The sequence below is a fragment of the Canis lupus genome, chromosome 6 (genome assembly GCF_003254725.2).
Source record: "Canis lupus dingo isolate Sandy chromosome 6, ASM325472v2, whole genome shotgun sequence".
Lineage (NCBI taxonomy): Eukaryota > Metazoa > Chordata > Mammalia > Carnivora > Canidae > Canis > Canis lupus.
Genome location: NC_064248.1, coordinates 59,315,960 through 59,337,031, shown reverse-complemented (window position 1 = coordinate 59,337,031; position 21,072 = coordinate 59,315,960). Strand labels below are relative to the sequence as shown.

The 21,072-nt window shown below is 38.1% G+C and overlaps 1 protein-coding gene and 1 pseudogene across 1 annotated transcript in view; both read right to left on the bottom strand.

Annotated features, from left to right (window-relative positions):
- Positions 1-21,072, bottom strand: part of GTF2B (general transcription factor IIB) — a 35,165-nt gene that overhangs the window by 5,859 nt on the left and 8,234 nt on the right. The window contains 3 exon segments of the mRNA XM_025417742.3: positions 414-543; positions 676-822; positions 5,701-5,834. Of these exon segments, the coding sequence (XP_025273527.1) occupies positions 414-543; positions 676-822; positions 5,701-5,834 (411 nt within the window).
- LOC112640925 (RING-box protein 2-like) lies at positions 9,282-18,209 on the bottom strand (annotated as a pseudogene).

Below are 21,072 nucleotides of genomic sequence, written 5' to 3'. Positions count from 1 at the left end.
CTAAGGCTTGACTCCTTCACCTGTAGAGACCTGTGCATGGTCTTAGAAATAGTTTTCTGTGCATCAAGTGTACAGACTTAACCAGTAACAAAGGTATACTCTGGCTTATGATAACAGGCCTCAAAGGCCACAAAATGCAGTCAGCTCAAAAGATCTCACAAGCAAAGAACACAGAGCTTACATGGACTAAAATGACTTTACATGGGAAAAGAGCCTGAGAAGAACATGGTTCAGATCACAGAATTAATTTTTATCAGAGAACAAATTAAAGAGGTATTTTTGGAAATGATACCAAGATGGATATCGTACGTAACCAGGGAAACCTGACTTAGTTATGTGGTGTCCAAGTTCCTTGACTTTGGTCTGTTACTTTAACACAGAGAATATTTGTATCTCTGCAATTAAAAACTTACCTTTGAATGTCCTAGGAACCCCTTCTTGTCTACAGGCAATATAGAGACAAGCGGAAGCTATGGCATCATTAGCTCTTCCCTTCAGGCTCTTCTGTTCATATACTTGCTTGAATAAATTATTTGTTCGATCCTTCAAAGCAAAGAAACTAAGTTTAATTAACTCTAGGCCATTTAATTAGTTGCAATATCAAAATTTCATGTGTTCAATAAATTACACTAAGTCAATGTCAGAATGGCTTAAAGGAGACAGACAAAAACTTACAACTATATTTCGGGGGAGGTTGATTCTGTCTGCCATAGTAGTGATTTCTTTGAAAGCATTCATCATTGCCCGATCAGAACTACTCATTGTTCTCCGATTTTGGTACTTAGAATTGCCAAATTCATCAAAACTTGCAGCTCCTGTACCCTGTAAAACAAGGTTTTATAACTTTATGCAAAAAAATTTTTAAATCTGAATGAATAGACATTTCTAAGGAAACATAACTTATACACTCTGTATAAGCCCAAGAAATCTACCCTGTGCCTCCTCTCTAATCCTCAGTAGAATAAGTACCAGGTTGAGATGGTGTAAATGAGTACCTGTGAGAGAGCTCAAGAGTATAAACCATCACCTAATAGACCTAAGGAGAAAAATGAAAGGATCATCTCCAAAGGTGCTATAAAAGCAAGCAAATAAAACTCAAAAGCCATTTTTTTATTACAAACTCACAAAATATTACAAATGGGTATTTCTTTGTATTAGAAAATCATTCTCCCAGGCCCAAAGCCAGCACAATTATTAATGGGAAGAAAAGGCATACCTTGTTTTATTGTGCTTCATTTTACTGCACTTTGCAGAGACCGTGTTTTTGTACTGTTAACAAATTGAAAGTTTAAGGCAACCCAAGTTGAGCAAGTCTATTGGCGCCCTTATTCCAACAGCATTTGCTCACTTCAGGTCTCTGTCACATGTTAGTAATTCTTGTAACATTTCAAATTTATTCACTGTATTTCTTACAGTGATCTGTGATCTTTGATGTTACTATTGTTTTGGGGCTCCACAAACTGCACACTTTTAAGACAGCAAACTTAATAAATTTGTGTGTTCTACTGAGCAGCTGTTTCCCCATCTCTCTCCCTCTCTCCTTGGGCCTCCCTATTCCCTGAGACTCAACAATATTGAAATTAGGCCGATTAATAACCCTATAATGGCTTCTAAGTCAGAGGAATAGTCACATGTTTCTCACTTTAAGCTGAAAGCTAGAAATGATTAAGCTCAGTAAAGGAAGGCATGTCAAAATCCAAGGTGGGCTGAAAGCTAGGTCTCTTGTGCCAAACAGCCAAGTTGTGAATGCCAAGGAAATTAAAAGTGCTACTCCAATGAACACACAAATGATAAGAAAGTGCAACAGCCTTCTTGCTGATATGGGGGAAAGTTGTAGTGCTTTGGGACAGAAGATCAAACTAGCCACCACATTCCCTTAAGCCAAAGCCTAATCCAGAGCAGGGTCCTAACTCTCTTCAATTCTGTGAAGGCTCAGAGAGGTGAGGAAGCTATAGGAGAAAAGTTGGAAGCTTGCAGAGGTTGGTTCCTGAGACATAAGGAAAGAAGCTCTCTCTCTAATATAAAACATAAAACACAAGGTAAAGCAGCAAGTGCTCATGTAGAAGCTGCAGCAAGTTATCAAGAGATCAAGCTTTGAGAATTCATGAAGGTGACTATACTCAACAACAGATTTTCAATGTAGATAAACAGCCTTCTATTGGAAGAAGATGCCACCTAGGACTTCCTTAGCTAGAGAGGAGAGGTCAATGCCTGGCTTCAAAGCTTCAAGAGCCTAACTCTGTTGTTAGGGACTAATGCAACTGGTGACTAAAGTTGAAGCCAATGCTCATGTACCATTCTGAAAATCCTAGGGCCCCTAAGAGTTATGCTAGCTACACTGCTTGTGCTATAGAAATGGAACAACAAAGCCTGGATGATAGCACATCTGTTCACTAATTATTTTAAGCCCAAATGTTGAGAATAACTGCTCAGAAAAAAGACTGCTTTCAAAATATGACTGTTCATTGACAATGCACCTGGTCACCCAAGAGCTCTGATGGACCTGGACGATGGGGTTACATGTTGTTCTCGTGCCTGCTCACACAATATCCATTCTCCAGCCCGTAGATCAAAGAGGAATTTCAACTTTCAAGTCTTCTTATTTAGGAAACACATTTCATAGGCTACAGGTGCCACAGACGGTGTTTGCTCTGATGGCCCTGGGCAGAGTCCACTGAAGACCTGGAAAGGATTCATTACTCTAGATGCCACTGAGAACATTCGTGATTCATGGGAAGAGGTCATTATATCAACATAAACAGGAGACTGGAAGAAGCTGATTCCCACCCTCATGAGGACTTGGAGGGATTCAGGACTTCACTGGAGGCAGTAATGCAGATGTGATGGAAGCAGCAAGAGGACAAGTAGCAATCTCATGAAGAGAAGGGACTGAATGAAGATGGGACTGACTGGCTGCAATCTCAGGATCAAACTTTCAAGGATGAGGAGCTGCTTCTTACAGATGAGTAAAGACAGTGGTTTCCTAAGATGGAATCTACTCCTGGTGTGGATGCTGTGAAGACTGTTGAAATGACAACAAAGGGTTTGGAATATTAAATAAACTTAGTTAACAGGGCAGTGGCAGGGTTTGAGAGGACGGACTCCAATTCCGGAATTAGAGTTCTACTGTGGGTAAAACGCTAGTGAACACCATCACAAGCCACAGAGAAATGACATGTGAAAAGAAAAGTCAATTGATGGGGCAAACTTCATTTTTTTAAGAAACTGCCACAGCCACCTACCACTCAGCAACCATCACATCGAAGCAAGACCCTCCACCCGCAAAAAAAGCATAATTCACTGAAAGCTCAGATGACGGTTAGCATTTTTTAGCAATATTTTTAAGCTAAAGTATACGCATTGCTTATTTATTTGTTTGTTTGTTTGTTTGTTTATTCATAAAGAGACAGAGAGAGAAAGGCAGAGACACAGGCAGAGGGAGAAGCAGGGCTCCATGCAGGGAGCCCGACGCGAGACTTGATCCCAGGTCTCCAGGATCACGCTGCCCTAGGCTGCAGGAGGCGCTAAACCACTGCGCCACCCGGGCTGTTCGCATTGCTTTTTTAAAACATAATGCTACTACACCCTTAACGGACTACAGTATAGTGTAAATATGACTTTTATATGTACTGGGAAGCTTAAAAAAGCAATTGACTCCCTTTATTGTGGTATTTTGCTTTATTATGGTGGATTGGAACTATACCCACAGTGTCTTGAGATATGCGAATACTAGGAAAACTGGCCAATGTGATGTAATTACATAATGTACTTATGTAACCATACTGGTATAATTACTTTAAAGTTAGGCAACAGAGCAAGGGAGGGGAGAGGGGCACCTAGCTGGTGTAGTCAGTAGAGCATGCAACTCAAACTTGGGGGGATTTTAAGTTCAAGCCTCAAGCCCCACTGTGAGGCAGAGTTTATTTAAAATAAATTAAAAATTAAAATAAAATTAGGCAAGAGAAAAATTAGTAATAATCTGGGAAGGAAGGGATAAACTTTTTGCAGATAGTATTTTTGTATATAAAATCACTGTAAAACTGCTATAAATAACAGAATTCATTAGAGGCAAGGTCAAAATTAAACAGAAATCAACAGCCTTCATATGTATAACTAACCAGTTATAAGGCCCTGAAAGAAACAACAACAAAAAAGAGAAGTCTCTAGGAATCAACTTACACATGCAAGACCTTTATGAAGAAAACCCATCTAGAAGGACACGTATGACTAAAGGCATATGGAAAGGCATACTATGTTTGTGAACAGAAGATTTATCAGGAAGAAGCTCATCTTCCCAAAGTCAATATGCAAATATATCTAACCAAAACCTCACTGAAAATAATAACCAATTTTTTTTTTTTTTTTAAATAAAGTGATCCTAACCTTTAAATGGAAAAGATGAATGAAGCAAATGCTGAGAAGGCAGAGCAGTGAGGAGAACTAAAGCTACTGGATACTAAGAGTGTGATTTGATGTCCGACTGACTAGGCCAGGACAGAGAAAGGATACAAAGCCCAGAAATATTCCCAAATACCTACAGAATCTAATACATGACAAATGTAGCATCTTAAAAAGCTCCTTTTGCCACATAAGATAAACAACTGTCAAAGGACAGAGGAGAAAACTAGTGATAGTGGTTACTGGTTTCTGATGGGGAAAGAGGGCTGCAGTGGGAACTGAGTTTGGGGGTTAAGGGTGAAGAAAATCTTGGAAAATTGTGTTCATTTCCCATTGATGTTTGACTCATGAATTTTCTATTTAAAAAAAATTAAACACTAAAAAAAGAGTGTCAATTAGTCGCAATCTCGGATTTTAAAATGTCCTTAGTATACTTTTCCCCCAAGCCTATAAGGCTAAAACAAATGCAGAAATCAGCTAAAGATATTTCTGAATATAATACTATCAACTCTTACCCAAGTCTACATTATGTTTTTCAAATTTTATATGTACTTTATAGGGTATGAAAAAAGAATTAATGACCTGCTTTTTCATAACATTTTCTTGAAGACAGACTATGCAGTAGTATAGCTCAAGTCCTGAAATAGTACCCCTTCCTTGATTAGTTCTTTGGATTATTGCCACCACTCCTTCCAATTCAGATAAAAGAGCAAAAAACAGCCAAGCTGCCAGTCAAATTATGCTGTTGCCTTATCTAACAGTAGCAGCTACCATTTACTAATCACATGCTACATGTTGGGCTATAAATACTTTACATACATTCCCAGGTAACCTTCCAACTTTCTAATAAATACTCTTACTCTCACCTTACTGATGATGAACGTACATTGCTTAGGTAAGTCATGAATCCACCATTGGAAAACAGGCTATTCCGAGCTATAATTTATCTTAGGTAATGTGGGGGGTGGGGGTGGGGGGAGGGAAAGACATCCGTAATATTCCAGGAACGTATCAATATGAACTCACAAAGATCATGATACATTCAATTTTTGTGCAAAATGTGCCTCATGGAAACAAGGGCCTGAGATAGACTGTAATTTCGATCTGTTGGTCTCCCCTTTAAGGTAGAAGAAGACCCGTGTAAGGGAACAATCATTCACAATAGTATATTACTGGTAAGTTTTATTCTCAGGTCAAAATTCCTCATGGGGGCAGTGAAGGATACTTTTGCAAAGTTCCCAAACTCTCAAAGGCTGGGAGTTCAGTCCACAGTTTATGTTTCCTGCCAAGTGGATTTATTACCTTGCCAATCATGGTAGACAAATCTCCATCACTCAGAAGAGGATTCTGAGAGTCTCCAACTCGGGACGGATCTTTTGTTGCTTTATCATTGCTGAAAGTTCTCCATTCAGATCCCACATCAATAACCCGGTCACCTAAGAATATAAACACAAATCAAAATGATCTTGTCAAGACAGGATTTACTGAACACTGTCTAAGACCTTTTATTCCTAGGAAATCTCAACATGGACATCTGGGATCCAGTTTAAGTTTCATGTCTCAGACATCTATCCTCAAACAGTCCTTTATTGTGCCAGTCCAATAACAACCCTCTTTAACCATTATGCCAAGATTAGTCATATTCTAACTCGTAGAAGAAAAAGAATTGGGATGCCTGAGTGGCTCAGTGGAGCGTCTGCCTCACGTCTCAGGGCGTGATCCTGGGTCTGGAGATCAAGTCCCACATTGGGCTCCCTGTTAAGGAGCCTGCTTCTCTCCCTGTCTATGTCTCTGCTTCTGTGTCTCTCATGAATAAATAAATAAAATTTAAAAAATAAAGAATCCCTCCCCCCAAAAAAAAGCAAAATAAAGCTACTCATATGTGATGCAAAGATAAAAAATATAACTGCAGACCAAAATTTGCAAGAAGCATAGAACAAAACACTGCTCACGATGGTATTAATGAACACAATTTCATACAAAAAGCTATTAAGTTTTCATGGGAAATGCTTTGCAGAGAACTGAGCCTAAGCTTAGTTTCAGTAACTATTGAACAAAAAAAATATTTTGGCCAAATAATTGTACACAGATCTAAAGCCTAGAGCCAGTGAGAAAAAAAGCCAGGTAGGGAAACTTCTTTTTAAGTAAAGAGACAGTGGTGAAATAGATCATGCGAAGAAGCAGATATGAACAGATCCAGTTGATAACTGCTTTGAGAGGAATGCTCGGTGACTGGTAACATCTCCACAGACAAGAGTCACCACTGAAAACTTGCATATGCTGTCATTGCATAAACATTTTCTCTTAATCCACACAGGCTTGTAAAGGTAGGTACCACTTTTACTGCCCCTTTTAGAAATAAAATTAATTTGCCTAAGATCACTCAACTAGAACTGAAATATGCATCAGATCCCAAAGCCTGTTATTCTATACCGCATCTATAAAAACATGAGCTCTTCCACCAAAAAGTGATAAAATTGAAAGCAGAAACCAGGCCATTTGCACTGCTGCCTAAACAGAAAGGAGAAAGAAACAGCAGAAATTAGTTACCTTAGCAATTAAAAGAGGTGCTGGTACTGACAGTCAATTAACATAACAGTTCTGAGTATGGACTCTACCATTTGCTGCTTTGTCTTGGACAAATTACATCACTTTAGCTTTAAATTTCCCCAATAACCTTACAGTTTAAAGACAGTAAAGATTAAATAAACTAATACAGGTACAGTTCACATAAAGCAATTTAAAAAGTTCAGAGTGAGTGCTTGATATTAGCTATTTGTTGCTATGAATGAAAATAATATAACATATTCTGACATTTCTCTCCTATTGGTGAGGGGAATAAGGAGAGCACTGGTTGTAAAACACCTGTCTTCATAGCAAACTTTAAAAGGAGCAGAGTATTCCCGCTACAGGTATTTGATCACAGGGGCAGTAAAGAGAAAAGGAAGGAACTCAATGTATACTTGGCTAAATCTTTTTTTTTTTTTTTTTAAGATTTTATTTTTTTATTTATTCAAGAGAGACACAGAGAGAGAGAGGCAGAGACATAGGCAGAGGGAGAAGGAGCCTGATGCAGGACTTGATCCCAGGACTCTGGGATCATGACCTGAGTGAAAGGTTGACGTTCAACCAGTGAGCCACCCAGGTGCCCCTCTGCTAAATCTAATGAACTATTCTCTACCTAGTCAATTAAAATGCTTATACTCCAAAATAATCATCTAATCTTCGTGTTCTATTTAAGAAAACAGGTAAATGTGCAACAGTTATTCACTTCTGATGGTTTTGGAGTAATTTACTTTTCTTTGAACACTGGAATCACTTGGGAGTACCCAGCTATCACTTGGACTATCATGTGTTCCTGTGACAAGGGAACTACAGTTAGAGGCAGGGTCCCCACCTGCCACACCTGTATGTAGTAAGAATGGTTAAGGAAAGCAGAAGCAGGTGATCAGTTTATAAGACAGCTTCAGCAGATGAGAGATTGAACAGGTGGCCCAAAAATAGGATAGAAAGGTAAAATGGATGGACTGTCATGATGGATTTCTCTGCTTTCTCCTCATAAAAACAAACATCACTGAACTTGGGAAGCAATTTGAATTATAATATTTTTTAAAGTAATGAAACCTGTAATCATAGACTGAAGGTCTTACTGCAGTACTAACCAAAAAGGGCTCTTGTCTCAAATAGATCACTCTAAGAGACTGATTTTTCTTCCTTTTTATAAAAGAGTAATAATGCTTGCACATATATATGTGTGTGTGTGTGTGTGTGTGTATATGCAAAACAAAATAGGATATTTTGTTACCTGTATTCTCAACACCAGAGAAAGCTACTGTAAATATTTTAGTGTATATATCTTCTGCTTTTTTAATTCGTGTAGGTGTTTTTCCTAAAATTAAATCATTTTGTGCCTGTTCCATGAAAATCTCTATTCACTACATCTGTATCATATATACCAAAACAAGATTTTTAAACAGTTTAGCCCCTTTAATAGCATCCACCAATTAAAGTGATACCCTTATGTCTCCATGCACTGTTTTCATTTTTAAGATTTTTTTTATTTGAGGGGTGCCTGGGTGACTCAGTAGTTGAGTGTCTGCCTTTGGCTCGGAGCATCATCCCAGAGTCCTGGGATCGAGTCCCACCCACATCAGGTTCTCCACAGGGAGCCTGCTTCTTACTCTGCCTATGTCTCCTCCTCTCTCTGTGTCTCTCATGAATAAATTAATAAAATCTTTTAAAAATATTTTTTATCTAAGAGATAGCAGAGGGAACTAGAACAGGAGTTGGGGGTGGGGTAGAGGCAGAGGGAGAAGCAGAGTCCCTGCTGAGCAGAGTCCATGCAGGGCTTGATCTCAGGACCTGAGCCAAAGGCAGATACTTAACTGACTGAACCACCCAGGTGCCCATTTTCATTTTCTTAAAGATTTTATTTATTTATTTGGGAGAGTGAGAATGTGCGCAGGTGCATATGAGTGGGAGAATGGGCAGGGGGTGGGGTGGGGTGGGGAGGAGAGGGAGAAAGAGAATCTCAGGTAGACTCCCCACTGAGCAGGACATCTCAGGACATCTGTGCAGTGGATCCCAGAACCCTAAGATCACAACCTGAGCTGAAACCAAAAGTCTGACATTTAACCGAGTGACCCAGGCTCCCCATGCACAATGTTTTCTTTTTTTTTTTTTTTTTTTTTTTTAAAGATTTTATTTATTTATTCATGATAGTCACAGAGAGAGAGAGAGACAGAGAGGCAGAGACACAGGCAGAGGGAGAAGCAGGCTCCATGCAGGGAGCCCGACGTGGGATTCGATCCCGGGTCTCCAGGATCGTGCCCTGGGCCAAAGGCAGGCGCCAAACCGCTGCGCCACCCAGGGATCCCGCACAATGTTTTCAAAGGGAAAAATGGGAATCTAACTTTGCTAGTTAGAGAAATAAAAACACAGGAACATGCACGCAACAGAAAACTACTATGGCCTTCATATTTGGGATTACTTGACAAATTCTAAATTAAAAAAATCAAATATCATTAACTTGTAATATTTTAAAGAATGTATTAAGAGAACAGTGTAAATGAAAAGATAGGGAGGTATGCTCACATCTTTCAAGTGTCTCTAGAAATCTAAAAATGAGGCATCTTGGCTAATTAGTACTTTACTTCATAGCATATTCCTTTTGGCCCCAAAATAACCTACCATGAGTTTCTTTTATTGGTTGCTTTGTAATGCCTTTAAAAAGAAATATGAATTAGTGGGAAAAGAGGAGTGCAAGGAAGCTGGCCTAGGATAGTATAAATAGAAAACCCAAAACTTGGTAGTGATGTAATTTTCCCACATACGTGGGAACAATCTACATGACTCATTCAACAATCTGTGATTTGTGCCAAGAGCCATTCCCTCTTTTTATATTTTACTGCTCAAAACATAGCATTGGTAAGAAATAAAATTTCCAAAATAACTCAAATAGCATATCATGAAACTGTAACCGGACCAACAGATTAAGTGCATGAGTAACAAAATAGGGCTGACCATTCAAAAAAATCAGAGTGCATAATGGATTTTCATTTGAAGAAAACCTAAATGTGGCAGCATTTTAGAAGTTGCTATGGAAGAAAACTACAATACATAAACTTTTCAAGGGTAAGTACACAAGGCAGCCATAATGTTTGGGTATAATCAACCTTTGAAAAAGCAGCAGCCTGCCAATAAACACTTGCACACACACATACACACACACATACACAAAACCTCCCACCCATATCCTTTCATGTTCGAGGAACATGAACAGAGGAACAGGCCAACTTTTACAAGTTCCATTCTTAACCAAACACTGATTTTTGTAAAATGAACACCAGATAGAAAGTCTATATATGAAAGTTTATAATAGCCAAAATAAAACCACTACTATAACATACAGAACACAGCACGGTTCTTTCCTCCATCTAGAGTGGGACTGCTACCACTTTGACCAGGTTCCCGAGCCAAAAAAGTAAACACATTCAATATGTATATCATAACATTACACACAGGTACACTTCTCAATCCATGTATTAAGAGAGCTGTCGGAAGAAAATGAAGTAGTTTTTTGAAGTGAACAGAATAAACCATTTATTTTTATTACAAAGTAAACTTCTGATCCAATGCTACAGTGGTAAACAATTTCCCCTCATTAACATTCGTACCTAAAACACAGTTTAATTACAACATAATCTGACTGGAACTTGAAAATACTTCTGTTCCATGACTGAACAGTGAGGTGAGTGTAGATTTAGGTTTTCTTGATGAACCAAAGACAGGATGACAGCCTAAAAGACAGCTGAAATTCCATATGGCCAAAGGTTAAATTTTATTTCACTGGCCCAAACTTATTATTATTATTGGTTATCAACAATATCGAGAATGACTTCAGGAAGGAGAGGTCAAATTTCATCAATCACCCCTTCTCAGCCAAAAATAAATAATAAAGGATAAGGGTTGGGTTTTATTTTATTTATTTTATTTATTTTTTAAAGATTTTATTTATTCATAGAGACAGAGACAGAGGCAGAGACAGAGGCAGAGGGAGAAGCAGGCTCCATGCAGGGAGCCTGATGTGGGACTCGATCCAAGGTCTCCAGGATCACGCCCTGGGCTGCAGGCGGCGCCAAACCGCTGTGCCACCGGGGCTGCCCAAGGGTTGGGTTTTAAATTTCACTTTGTTACTATAACATTGTCTTTTTTTTTTTTTTCCCAACTGATCAACTATAAGCATACATCAATTCCAAATGGAACTGCTTCCACAGCCCTTTGGATATCAATAAATAAATTACAGTCATTCAATTTGTAGCTCTTTCCTCCTTTAAAGTACTTCTAAGCAGTGTGTGTGACATATACTACAGAGGTAGGAATGACCAGCTTTATTATTTTTTTTTAATTTTTATTTATTTATGATAGTCACACAGAGAGAGAGAGGCAGAGACACAGGCAGAGGGAGAAGCAGGCTCCATGCACCGGGAGCCTGATGTGGGATTCGATCCCGGGTCTCCAGGATCGCGCCCTGGGCCAAAGGCAGGCGCTAAACCGCTGCGCCACCCAGGGATCCCAATGACCAGCTTTAATATAATAAATTGTCTTATTATAGAGGATTTCTGAAAATGAAACTGACAAATACTAACATGCCTCTGATGAGTACCAAGAGACCACATAGCCATCTCCTCCTATTTGAAGAATTAGTTCCCTGGAATGTTCTGGCCTTCATAGGGCACTTGATAATAAGATCCACCAGGGCTCCAAACAAATGCACTAAGAAAGTCCTCCACCATTCTCATTTGGCGATTCTTTGGACCACCCAATCTTGCTGGCAGAGAGGGTGGTGACTGTCCTGTTTCCCCCAAAGGGACATGCAGTGGTTGTGAAAGGAAGGATTACATTCTCCCCAGACCACAACACAATCCTCTTGTTCATTTTTGGCTTGACATCTAAGACAGGCATCCATCACCTGGACCCAGGAGATGGTGCACCTATTGCACTCCATGTCCCAGCTCCACATGGCCACCGCATTCCACTTTTTGAGACAGAACATTTGGTTGCCTCCCGGACTTGGAGCCTGAGCTCCCAGAGTGAGAGGACTCGGTGCAGGGTTGCTCACCATCTTCCATGTAGGCCATGGCGGCAGCGTGGAAGCCTGCAGCAGAGACGTTAGGTTGGGGGAGCGAACGAAGATATTTTTACCATATTCTAAGAGAGTAAGTTTCATTTCTTTGTTTTTCAAGAACAATTCGAGAATAATTGCCAAAACCATTCACACCAACCGCTACGGCACCAACCTCATGATTTGGCATTTCCACTCTTAAATATTTACCTACAAAAGTCTCATACAAGAATGTTCATAGCAGCATTCCTCATTTTACTAAAAACTGGAAACAACCCAATGTCCATTAACAGGAAAATGTATCCAATGGGATATCTCTCAGCAAATAAACTACTGAGACATGCAGTAATGTAAATGCATTCAAAAACACTATTGAGCCCAGAAAGTCACTAAAAAACCATACTACGTGATTCTATTTATAGGAAGTTCAAAAACATGCAAAATAATCTATGAAGATAGAAATCAGTACAGTGGCTGCCACTGGGTTGGGGAACAGAGGTGACTGACTAAAAAGAAACATAAAGGAACTTCTGAGAACGGAAGGAAATGGTCTAAACATCCTGATTAGTGTGTTGATAACAGCAGTATATGCAGTGTCAAGGTGCAAGCTCTACATCTGGGATCTGTGCATTATACTGCATGCAATTATACCTCAATAAATTACAAATGAAAACTCACTCCCACCAAAATACTGTTGATTTTGAATTAAGCTGCACCAAACCTATCCATTATTTTGGCAATGGCAGAACAATTATCAATCTTCTTGGACAAGGCAATACTTTCTTAAGCTCTACTTTCAGATTATATGTATGTCACATTTATGACTAGATCTAATTTTTTTCTGTTAAAAATCCCATTTTCTAACTAGTAATTGCTGTAATATTTTATATGCTTATATTCAGCCACTTTTAATAGACTATTAATTTTTAAAATTTGATCTGAATATTCTAGATATAGAATCCCATCAGTGGCAAAGAACTTGTTCCTCTTCCAATGCTTAACTTCCATTTCTATTTTATATCTACAGCACTTGTCAGAACTTTCAAAACAATGCCTTTGATTTAAAACAGAAATGTCTCCAATATTTCAACATTATGCACAAAAGTAACAGGTGAACTAAAATAGACATTTATTAAAGCATCAGTCTACTATAATGCAGACTATCTTATATTGGGATTGTGCTGAGTTCATTAAATGTTTGTCATCTTAGCAAAGCACAGCATTTTGTGAGTTATTCTTCTAGTGCTTATGCATTAACATAAATTAAGTTGTTCTCGAGTAATAATTTCAGGCCAGTGGCTTAAAACAAAGGTTTCTTTCTTATTCATACCACATGTATGAATCTACATAGGGATAGGACAGCTTGGTATGCCATCCTCACTCAAAATGATAGAATTCCTACCACTTGAGACAAGCTAGGGGGGTAAAAGAATGTGGTTAAGTTATGCACTGACTTAATAGTTTCGAATAGTAATATTTCCACTCACATGCCGTTGGCCAAAGCCAGTCAAGGAGTGATGCTTAACTTCAAAGAAGGTGAAAAAGCATAAAATTCCAGGTAGCTCAAAGAACCAGGAATATCAGCAAATAGTCATCAATGCTGTTCCACACAACAATTAGCAAATAGAATTTAAGCACTGTATTTTGTGGGAAATTGTTCTAGGACTTCCTTTTTCTGTCAAACAACAAACCAAGGAATCAGAGTTATCATTACTGGTTGGTGATTTGCAAGTCTTCACCAAGAATATATTTTTAAATGTTTAAAAGACACACTCCCAACTGGTGTGTAGGATTCTTGATTTGCAACCATGAGGGTCTACTGCCACAAATGTACATTTTCTTCTGCTGCACCTTTAATACTTTATCATAGTCACCTGGATCTTCAAGTAGTACCATAATGGCTATCTTGTCTTCACCACTTCCTCATTCATTCTTTATATTCAGATTGCTTCTCTGCTTTGCTGATTCAATTTTCTAGAATGTTAAGTCACCTAATTACTATCTAAAACAGTTTTACTGGGACGCCTGGGTGGCTCAGTGGTTGAGCATCTGCCTTTGGCTCTCATGAATTAAAAAATAAAAAAATAAAAGTTTTACTATAAAAAAATAAAAGTTTTATCTCCTTGGATATTTCTTCCTGATAACATTTAATAGAAATATTATGGAAGCTTTATTTCACTGATCCCCCAAATATCCGTTATTTTCTAACTTTCTTCTAGTAAACTATGCCAGGGGCAGAATTTTGTTAAGTCCATTGGATCACTGTTCTTCTTTCACTGTAGTTTTTATTCATAAGCCTCAGGTTGACTTTTCTGCTTATCCATCCTGTACTAAAGAACGATTAATCCATGCCCGGTGGTGGCAGTCATGATGGAAAACCTCCTAATCCATTGTCACCAGGAATTCCCAATCTCTCTGGGTACCCACAGCCACTGGCAGTTAACAGATGACCCAAATAAAATAAATTCCCAGGACGACTCTAGAAACTTATCAGGAAGGATACAGGCAGATTTGTGATTAAAGCAAAAATAATAATTGCTTAAACAAGATAGAACTTCCTCACATTAAGAGACCACAGTGAACAGTCCTACTAGACTAGTGTGACCCAAGCTCCTCCTACTTTTTAATAAGCCATCTTGATCATGACTAGCATTTGCAGCATTAAGATGCCTACCGGTGGTTCCCTTTATCATGTCTGCATTCTACCTAGTGGAACGGAGAAAAAGGGAGTGTATATCCCTGATGGCAGGATCCAGAGTTGCACATACCTGTTCTACCTACAACTCACTGGTTAGATCACATGGTCATGCCTAGCTACAAAGGAGGTGGGAAATACAGTCCAGTTGGGCAGCCACACACCTGCTTAAAATGTGGGGATTCTACTTAGTACTAAACAAAGAGTGGGGTAATAGATAGCAGGCCAACAACCCATGGCCTCTACTACTACAAGGAATTATGGGGTAGGAGAGAAAGGAGAAAGAATGTCCAGTAGAACCAAGGTACTTTGCCTCATAGTCTAAAGGAAACAGTACTTCAAGACAAACTTATCTAACCTTCTTACCATGCAAGCTATAAACTAGAAATCCAACCAGAGGTTATTTTGTAGTACAATATTAAAACCAGAATGGCTTATAGTAGCAATCTGAACAGTGCAGGGGAAAACTGCAATATACCAAAAGCAGCCAGGAAGCCAATACTGAAGAGTCTGATCTTTTAAGGCCTGACCTAGCCTCAGAATTTTTTTTCTTATTGTAAATTAATAAAGAAATTTTTAAAAAGAGTATTAGAATGAGTTACCCTAAATTTTAATTCTTTCTGCCATCTTCCTAGAAAGTGATTGGAGCATTTTGGTATACAACTAGCAGTAGAGAATTCAGAAGTAGGAGTCTTAGAACAACATTCTGCAAATTACTTGTTTTCAAAAGATAAATTAAAACGATTTGATTTGAAACTACAAAATTTTTCAAAACATGCCATGTTTGAAAGTTCAATAATCAGAATGTATTACTCAAGGTGGACAAACCCTAAGCATTGAGGTTTTTTAAATAATGTAGGTGCTTTGAAAAATTGTTTAAGTCAACACACTACATGTATTAGTCTAATGCTGAAATGAAATGCATCATTAGCTTCCACACCTTCCTAGTCATCTACCCTTCTACCATTCTTCCTTATGCTATTTCATTCAAAGAACCTTGATTTTTTAGTTTAGTTTCTGTACATTCTTATCAGAAAGCTTGCATTATGTGGCACCCTAGGTGGCTGAATCAGTTAAGCACCTGCCTTTGGCTCAGATCATGATCCCAGGATACTGGGATCGAGCCCCCACATCAGGCTCCCCACCGAGCAAAGCCTCTCCCTGCCACTCTCCCTGCTTGTACTCTTTGTCAAATGATAATTTTTTTTTAAAAAAGAAAGCTAGCATTAAAGACAATTTTCAAGAGCTATTTGATCAATAGATACTTTAAAAAGAAGTACCATTAATACTATAGCCAGTCTCTAAATCACAGTTTATGTTCCCACAATGTAAACTGAGTAAAAACTCAAAATGATTTACCACTTAGGAACGAACCACATCATAGTTAATTTCCCAGACCAGCCCACAAAAGCCTACTCTATCCTGATTTGGGGCCTTAAACAAAAATCCGTATAAGTCAGTATAATTACCATTCAGAAAACCATTTGTAAAGCAAAATGCATTGTAAATTCCAGCCCTGTGTATCTGAATAAATCTCTTTTTTCCTCAAATACAGGCAGGTTTGCAGCAGCAGCGTCTACACTGAAGAACTGCAACCCTGATGGAAGATGCATCCTAACCTTGGTCAAAATAATTTGAGTCATTCACATACTAACACTTTCAGGCCTCTATCCTATGGGACGTGTTTCTTTATCCTTCCACTTGGAATGACCTTCCCTCCATAAACCCTTCCTCATGCTTAACGATCAGGTTTCAATGTAAATTAAACAGTAATTTCCCCAGGAAGTCACTGCTTCCTTCCTTTGTGTTCTCAACAAACTTGGAAGATCTGGAATAGAGCTTTTACCATGCTGTGATGTATTAATACACTCTCCTCCCTTTCACACAGTAGCCAAAGAATTGCTATAGAGCTTGCTTATAGCATCTGATCCTTCCCTCCCTCTCCCTGACCAGCACAGCCACCTTAAGAGAAACAGGCTTGTTAAGTCCTACAGATCTGGATTTGAAAGGCTCTCCGTCACCTACTAGATGTAAAATCTTAAGCTAATTACCGAAGAATTGCAAGCTTCAGTTACCCCCAAAGAGTGGCTGTGTTAACCAAATAAACTTAGTAATACTCTGATGCTTAAGGTAAAATAGCACCTAAATTAAAAATTCTAAATTTAGGTAAAGAAGGCTATTTCTGGGGGGGGGGGGGGGGGGGGGGGGCAGCTATCTCTGAGGGCTTAAGCAAGAATTTGAAAGTGAATATTCTTGAATTTTTTCCTTCAGGAAACACTGCTAATGCAAATTTAAAAATGGTAATCTGAGAATAAAAAAAATAAAATAAAAATGGTAATCTGGTAATCTTTAAAATTTTATGGGGGGAGAAACCCCATAAAATCCTTTAAAACTGAGAGCGTTCAATCTGGTAGACTCACCCAAACACATTTTGCAAACTGACGTGCTATGATGAATGGCATCTCAGAATCACCTGCTTTTTCTACAAAGTTAAGAGAAAAGGAGTACTGGTACCCCCAAAATATCACAGAAATCTCATACTATACATTTTACACATTATCTCATTTGATTTTTAACAACTCCTAACAATTCTGAGAGGTATGGTAGCTGCTCCCCGTTTGGGGCGCGTGGTGGGGTTGGGGGGATGACTTATTTTTATACATGAAGAAAGTTAAGCTTGGAGAAATTATGTAACTTGCTTATAGTTACATAGCTCATTAACTTATAGAGCCAAGCCTAGATTCGAGGGCCACTAGTTATACTAGGAGCTATGAACACGCATAAGCTATCTGCCCCACAGGGATCTGCAGTCTGCTGACGTGGAAAAGATGAAAATCCAAAAGTACAGATCATCTCAAAAAATGTGGTAAATTAATAGTACAGATGTGTGTCTCTTAATAGATTACTGATTATGATCTGAACTAGAATTTCTAGAAATGGGGTTTGGAATCTTTTAAACAGCTGATTCTTAACGCACATTTATACGTCAGATGCCCTGGTATAAATATCCAGAATGACTTTAGAAAGAAGTCACATTGGCTCATCTTTTTCATTCAAATATACCTATACTATTTACTGGTAGTTTCCTTATATTCCTTTTAAGAACAATGAAAGAATTCAGGTTTAAACAGCAGATAAAAAGTGGCTTTAACTAGAAATGATAACTACATCTAAACACCACCTGATTTGAAATCCTAATTTATAAACATCATAACCAATTTTATGCTTTAACAGCAGCTTACTAACTTAATACTTTGCTGGCTATAAACAATGTACAAGGTGAAATTTTGAACAGATAATCTAAATATGATTACACTGCCACCTAGTGCTCAATTTTTAGTGACACAACCACACTTAGGATTTGGGGGGAGAAACCCCATAAAACAGTGCTGTTAGAGCCAACAGCTGCATGGTAGAAATGGCAAAGCTTTGCTTTAAAAATTGGCCTTATTTTATTTATTTTTTTAAAAAAAGATTTTATTTATTCATGAGAGACACACAGAGAGAGGCAGAGACACAGCGGGAGAAGCAGGCTCCATGCAGGGAGCCCGACGTGGGACTTGACCACAGGTCTCCAGGATCACACCCTGGGCTGAAGGTGGTGCTAAACCACTGAGCCACCAGGGCTGCCCAAAAATTGGCCTTATTTTAGAGATCACTACCAATACCCTAAGAATCATTGGTAAGATTAAACAGCCAATGACAAATCATAACACTTCCCATGTTTAAAATAAAAGTCTCATAATTCAAATAAAAGAGAAGTCAATTAGGCAATCACTACACGTTAAATAGTATTAAAAATAGCCACAGAGATCCCTGGGTGGCCCAGCGGTTTGATGCCTGCCTTTGGCTCAGGGTGCGATCCTGGAGACCCGGGATCGAATCCCACGTCGGGCTCCCGGTGCATGGAGCCTGCTTCTCTCTCTGCCTGTGTCTCTGCCCCTCTCTCTCTCTCTCTCTTTCTGTGTGACTATCGTAAATAAATAAATTAAAAAAAAATGTCTAAAAAAAAAAATAGCCACAAAATATTGGAAACCACCCAAGTTACAGCTGAAACTAAATACCACACAACTACTTAAATACTGGGGGGGGGGGGGGGGGGGGGGATTAAAAGACCTTCGAGGTTTGACAAAGTGTAATTTCCAAAGATGGCAGCAATACCTTTCATCAACAGTTGAGCAGTATCTAAGTGTTGAGTTTGAAATTAAGAGGAGTTAGTGACAACAGGCTACCCTATGTTTAAGTGCAAATTAAATATTAAGTATTGAGTTGTTCAAAAACAAATCTAAGAGTTCCAGTTTCTATAGTTGTCTGATTATTTAAATCAAAAGCTATTGAAAATGCTTATTCAATAAATATGGTATAATCTAAGAAGTTTCAGACAAGGTAAAATGTTATAGCAAGCACATTCAAATCATGTAAACCAAGATTATTTATTATGAAGCACAGAATGACATCTCTGTGAACATCAATATCTCAAATATAAAAAATGCCACAAACTTTATGCCCTTAGTGGGTTGAGGATATCTGCCCAGACTAATTTCTTCCCTGTCTCTATAGCATAAGAGATAAAGGCAGAACTGAACTGGAAACAAAGAGCGTATTCCTTTAAATCAGCAAGTTGATGCAAAGCCAATTAAATATATAATACAATCTAAATTTATGATCAATCTATGACAGTAACATATGCATTTATGTATATATGTACACATGTACATGTATTTTTTAATTTAGACTCATGGACTGTAATGTTCAGGACTGTAATGTTCATTTAAGTTTTCAACATAATTTGATTATCTCTTCAGCAAAACAGAACTTTGTTAGCAGACTCTTGCCTTCCACCTCATGGAATAGATACTTCATTTGCACGACACACTACATGTTTAACCACAAATACATGGATGAGGCTACTGTGTATTTTAAAACAGGCGTCTGTTATATTTTTGTCTGAAAAACCCAATTTTTAAAAAAGATTTTATTTATTCATGAGAGACACAGAGAGGCAGAGACACAGGCAGAGGGAGAAGCAGGCTCCATGCAGGGAGCCTGATGTGGGACTCGATCCCAGGACTCCAGGATCACACCCTGGGTTGAAGGCAGGCGCTAAAACTGCTGAGCCACCCAGGTATCCCCAGAAAAATCAATTACCATAAAAAGATATTTCTGTATACAGAAAGGAAATTTAATCAGATTATTTTTTTTAATTTTCAGGCCTTACAATTTAAGCCTAATTGCTTTAGTTAGGATAAAATATAATAGTTTCAATGCTGGTGTTCAAGGTTGATAAGTAAATAAAACAAAACTAAAAGAAAACTAACTTGTTTGGTTTGATATAAGCAGAAAAATGCAAGTAAAGATTAGAGATTCCAAGCACAAAAAAAGGACTTAAGCCTTATGAATTAGATCTTCCTTCTCCAGTTGGTTAATCTTACAGAACTATCATGCTAGTTTGAAGTGAAGCTGATGGAAGGTTGGGAATAGAATGCAAAATTCCTGAACTGCTTTTTAAATTAGGAGAGGCAAGAAGCTGAAATTATCTGCAACCTCTATCTCTTAACTCTTACATACTACCAGTTTGATCCTAATACTATGGAATTAGAATGTTCTCATTTAACTTATGGGTTGGAAAACATTTTTCTCTAAAGGGCCATATAGTAAATATTTTAGGCTTTGTGGGTCAAGAGGCTAAACTGAGGCACTTGCATGAAGAGGAAAATTCCACTGATTTTTCTATTGGTGAAATTAAAACTATAATAATAGCTGAGTATAATTTGTTGTAATACATATCTACTACTGAGAAAGAAGAGACTTCTCTTTTGGGGTGATAATATTTCCCTTAATTGGAATTCAGTTAGTGTTCTCTATCATCAAAATCAATTACAAATGTTCATCTGTCAATGCTGTGTTAACAGGGATTTTATGTATTTCATTTTTTAAAAAGTCTTTTTCACACACAGATAAGAACTGCCAAATACTGATATTAATCTGCAAGCATATGACTTTAATTGAGCATATTCATTGCTTGAAAGGCATTTATAGAATTTTATTACATTCTTCTGATATTTTGCCTTTTAACATGTCATTACATTGTAGATTAATCACTCCCAATTGAAGGTTAGGTGGAAGGTCCTTAATTGCAGAGTTAAACAGATTCTGAAATATGAAAATTTCCTTTGCATCCAGGTCTGGAAAACACTGATTAAATTATAGTTTGAGTTTGGAAAATATAGCTGCTGCAGATTTGTGTGGGAATGAAGATCCTAGTTCCTGTTTTAACTTCTGACGGTAATGAAAGTTTATAAAATACATTAAAGCAACTTGACGTTATTTGTGATTCAAATAATGTTGTTGCCAA